At 49.6% G+C, this 3,477-nt stretch overlaps 1 protein-coding gene across 1 annotated transcript in view; it reads left to right on the top strand.

Annotated features, from left to right (window-relative positions):
- LMF1 (lipase maturation factor 1) overlaps positions 1–3,477 on the top strand; it is a gene marked incomplete at its 5' end in the record, with an annotated part of 27,956 nt that overhangs the window by 1,529 nt on the left and 22,950 nt on the right. Inside the window, one exon of the mRNA XM_010146388.1 lies at positions 1,390–1,543. Coding sequence (XP_010144690.1) covers positions 1,390–1,543 — 154 coding nt within the window. The remainder of the gene's footprint in view (positions 1–1,389; positions 1,544–3,477) is intronic.

Genomic DNA, 3,477 nt, shown 5'->3' with positions numbered 1-3,477 from the left:
AGATGTTACCTGCTGACAAAGCAGAGGCTGCTGCGCTGGTGCTGACGGGTTCTGTGGCAAGAGGCTTGGAGGAGCCCTCACCCCTGGGTCACCAGAGCAGAAGACAGGGGGTTGCCCAGCCATGCCCCACTCGTGACCTGATTTTACAAGGCTCTGGCCACATCCTTGGAGTATGTGTGTGTAATTCCTGCCGAGACCTCCAATTCCCATTGCTAGTGCTCAGCTCCTGCCTGCTCGATCCAGATCCCATTGGCTCATGTCCCACGCTCCCTCCCCAGGTCTTGCTCCATCCTTACCACGTAGATTTTTTATTTTCCCATGTATTAAGCCCTTCTTCTCTCTGACTGAGTAGTTGTGACCCCAAGGGCATGATGACAGCCACTACCTGTGAAGGGTGAGCAGACCATGCGTGGCCATAAACTGGGACCTGAGGAGCCCGCTGACGCTGCCCGTACGGTGGAAAGCTGCTGTGCCTGTGCCTTCTCTTTAATTACAGACTAGGAATTTTAGCCAAAAGACAAAAAAGTGCCCAACGGGCTCATACCGCAGCGCAGGGGGCGAGGGGTGGCATCTCGGCAAGCTCCTTCCCAAATCAAATGATTATCCAGAAATGTTCTCAGACTAAACAATTATTAATAGCTTCTGAGAGAGGTTCAAATAAACATCCCTCTCCCGCAGAGATAAGGGGAAAGCTACATGCAATTGCTTTGAATCTGATCCTTTGGCTGTTAATGTTAAACAAATTTAAAAGGGCCACGAGGGTAGGAACCCCTCAGGGGTCACATCTGCTTATTTGTCTGATTGCAGTAGGTGCCTCCGACTGAAATCCAGCACAGCCCCGCGCTGCTCCGACACACCGAAGTGCTGGTGAAGCAGCACACATCTCATTCAGAAATGATACGTAATAGGGATTTGCAAAAGGAAAATGAGGTTTGAATGGAGCTAGTGAGCGAGGAGGGGGGGAAATGCAGGGAGTGAGTCCGGGCGGCGAGAGCCTGGGACAGCCACGGGCAGGAACGGAGCCGCGGGGAGCTGGAGGCACTCCACGCACGGCTTATGGACCGGGAGGGCGATTTTGGGCAAGGTGCGGGTGCCAGCTGTGTGTTTTCCCCCGTATGAAAGCGATGATTAATCTTACATTTTAGACATTTTTCTTTTTAGCTCTTTCTCAGACTATTTGGAGAAAGACAGATCTCCGGGGCGATAGCGTACAGCCCCTGGCAAGGTCGGGTCGATCACGGCGGAGGGTTTAGTCAGCCCAGGAGCAGCTGCGAGCACCCGGGCAGGGGGTGAGGCACGGCGGGGGTGTCGGGCAGGGGAGTGGGGGGAGCAGAGCCCATCGCTGGCGGTGAAATCACCACCTTCTGGTCTGCTTTGTGTCCCCAACAGGCTGCTATGTCCGCAGAGTGGTGAACATCTCCTTTGGCCTCCTCATTGCTTATCTCAGCATCCCGGTTGTCCTAAACCTGCTCAACTCCAGACAAGTCATGAACACCTCGTTCAACCCTCTCAGAATAGTGAACACCTATGGAGCTTTCGGCAGGTATGTGTGTTTTAATGGCACATTGTACAGCTCTGCTCCCCTGCCCAGTATATCCAGTTTGTGCACCTTGAGCCTAAACTGAAATCCTAGAAATCCTTCCAGTAGCCAGTAGGCTTGGAATATCTGTTTATGAGAGAGGAGGAGAAAAGGAGCAGGTTTCTTTCCCACTGAATTATAATTTATGGAATATCTGTTTATGAGAAAGAAGGAGAAAAAGAGCAGTTTTACCTTCCCACTGAATTATGATTTATTTTCTTTGAGCCACTTTTAGTCAGCTCATTGTATTGATGTAGCAAATGTAATAGCAGGATGAAAATAATCCATGAAAGAGTTCATCCAGTGGATAGTCTTCATCATCACCGTATTTACAGTGAACTTCTCTTCCCCTGCGCGCGTTTGCTCTCCCTCATGTAAATATTCACATAAGCTATTGGGTAGCAGGTTTTAGGCCAACAAAAGGAAGTGTTTTTTCCAACGAGTGACTTGGGGAATTCACTGCTACAGGAAACTGTGCAGACGAAACTATAAATGGCCTCAAAAAAGAACAAGACAGATTGAGAGGACAGGCCCAGCAGCAGCCTGGCTGCTGCCTTCAGCTCAGGAAATCCCGCTTTCGGCTGCGAGGTGGGACTAGATACAGGAACCATCTCCAGCCACGTTGGTCACGGGGCCGTGTTAAAGCATCTGAGTTTGGGTTTTTGGGGGACCAAGGCTTAGGTGATGCACGGTTGGACTTGCCGTAACCGGTCTTGTGTACTGTACCTTCCAGCCTTTTCCAGCTGAGAAAATGCTGGAAACCAGGACTTCCCCACAACAGCTTGTTCCAGGGGCAACAACAGGGCCAGTCTTCTCCACACAGACCTCTGGCTTTGCCATGGTGTCTGTGGGGTGTTCCCCAGAGGGCTGAGCCGCGGGGTGGCATGGGCAGTTAGTGGGCTCTGGACGAGGTCCCACAGGAAGAGCCAACGGTAGTTAAACAGGTTTTGTCAAAGGTGAAGCAGGTTGGGTGGTGAGAGGGCTGGGGGAGCAGGTCTCACTGTGAGCGCTGGAGATGCCCCACATTAATTTGATGTTTTCTCTAGTTTTTCAAATAGCAGAAATTTCTGTGGAAAGGAAAAAAGTTAGGGAAAAAACCCCCCATGATTAAAAATATCAATGCTGGTTGTGGAAAATGCTGAAGTTTCTCCTTTTTTTTGAGAAGGGGAGAAGTAACCCCTGAACCTCTTTGAAGGCTGGAGTGGTGAAGCTACGGGAGATTGTTTTCTTTGGGTTGTTGTTCTTTTTCTTCGTCAGTCTATGGTTTCTGTTTCAACAGTTACCAGGACCTAAAGAGCATGTGATGAAATGCTGCTGTAATATGTTTGTAATTCCAGCCTATGTAAACCAATAAAAAGAGGATTGCAGCTTATAATGAATATACGATTATGTGAAACTTGACATATTTTGAATCACACAGTAGGAACATACTTTTATTAGTAATTTGGTGTCCCTGATTTACAGTGTGTTTCTAACCATTGGGCAGCTGGCCACGGCTCATAACTCAGCCCAGCGTATAATATGGAACTTGGCTGGAGAATCCAGAAATCTATTAAATGTAGGTAACAATTACAAGCTGAGACGTACAGCATTCCTTGGGTTGTAAGCAGCTATCACTGGAAGCCATCGAGGGAGAAGGTGGAGGCTGTGTGGTGTGTTTCCAAACTTTCGGTTTCTTGGGTTGGAGGAGGAAGGACCCAAGCAGTAAAAAATTAAAAGGGTGTTGGGAGCTGGACCACTTCGATAGGCAGAGTTACGCAGTCGTGTGTTCGTTACGGGAAACAGCTCTGCAGCGTAGGCGAGCGTCAGTGACAGGTCACTGGGAACTTGGTGGTGGGGTTTTCACACGGGCATTCTGTGGCCTGCGGAGTTTGCCGGCCCCACCGCTCCCCCACCTT

This window comes from Eurypyga helias, unplaced genomic scaffold (assembly GCF_000690775.1).
Source record: "Eurypyga helias isolate BGI_N326 unplaced genomic scaffold, ASM69077v1 scaffold19062, whole genome shotgun sequence".
NCBI classification, from domain to species: Eukaryota; Metazoa; Chordata; class Aves; order Eurypygiformes; family Eurypygidae; genus Eurypyga; species Eurypyga helias.
This window is presented reverse-complemented; position numbering and strand designations above follow the sequence as displayed.